The sequence below is a fragment of the Haliaeetus leucocephalus genome, unplaced genomic scaffold (assembly GCF_000737465.1).
Source record: "Haliaeetus leucocephalus isolate CR32 unplaced genomic scaffold, Haliaeetus_leucocephalus-4.0 Scaffold13, whole genome shotgun sequence".
NCBI classification, from domain to species: Eukaryota; Metazoa; Chordata; class Aves; order Accipitriformes; family Accipitridae; genus Haliaeetus; species Haliaeetus leucocephalus.
In genome coordinates, this window is record NW_010972449.1 from 3780316 (window position 1) to 3780534 (window position 219).

The 219-nt window shown below is 76.3% G+C and overlaps 1 protein-coding gene across 1 annotated transcript in view; it reads right to left on the reverse strand.

The window, feature by feature from the left end:
• Positions 1 to 219, reverse strand: part of LOC104836711 (macrophage migration inhibitory factor) — a 2589-nt gene that overhangs the window by 2311 nt on the left and 59 nt on the right. Inside the window, exon 1 of the mRNA XM_010575435.1 lies at positions 62 to 219. This exon is cut by the window's right edge and continues 59 nt beyond it. Within this exon, the coding sequence (XP_010573737.1) occupies positions 62 to 169 (108 nt within the window). The 5' untranslated portion in view covers positions 170 to 219. The remainder of the gene's footprint in view (positions 1 to 61) is intronic.

A 219-nucleotide genomic window follows, 5' to 3' on the forward strand; every position in this document is an offset into this window, starting at 1 on the left:
GCCCCCGCCGGGCCCCGGCCCTCCGCCTCCGGCGGCAGCGGGCCCCACGGCCCGCCCTCACCTGCGCGGGCTTGCCGGTGGCCTTGGCCAGCTGCTGGGTGAGGTCGCCCAGCAGGCTGTCGGGCACGGCGTCCTTGCAGACATTGGTCTGGATGGCGAACATAGGCATGGTGGCGGCGGCGGGAGCGGAACGGTGCGATGCGGAGGGACCGACGGCGG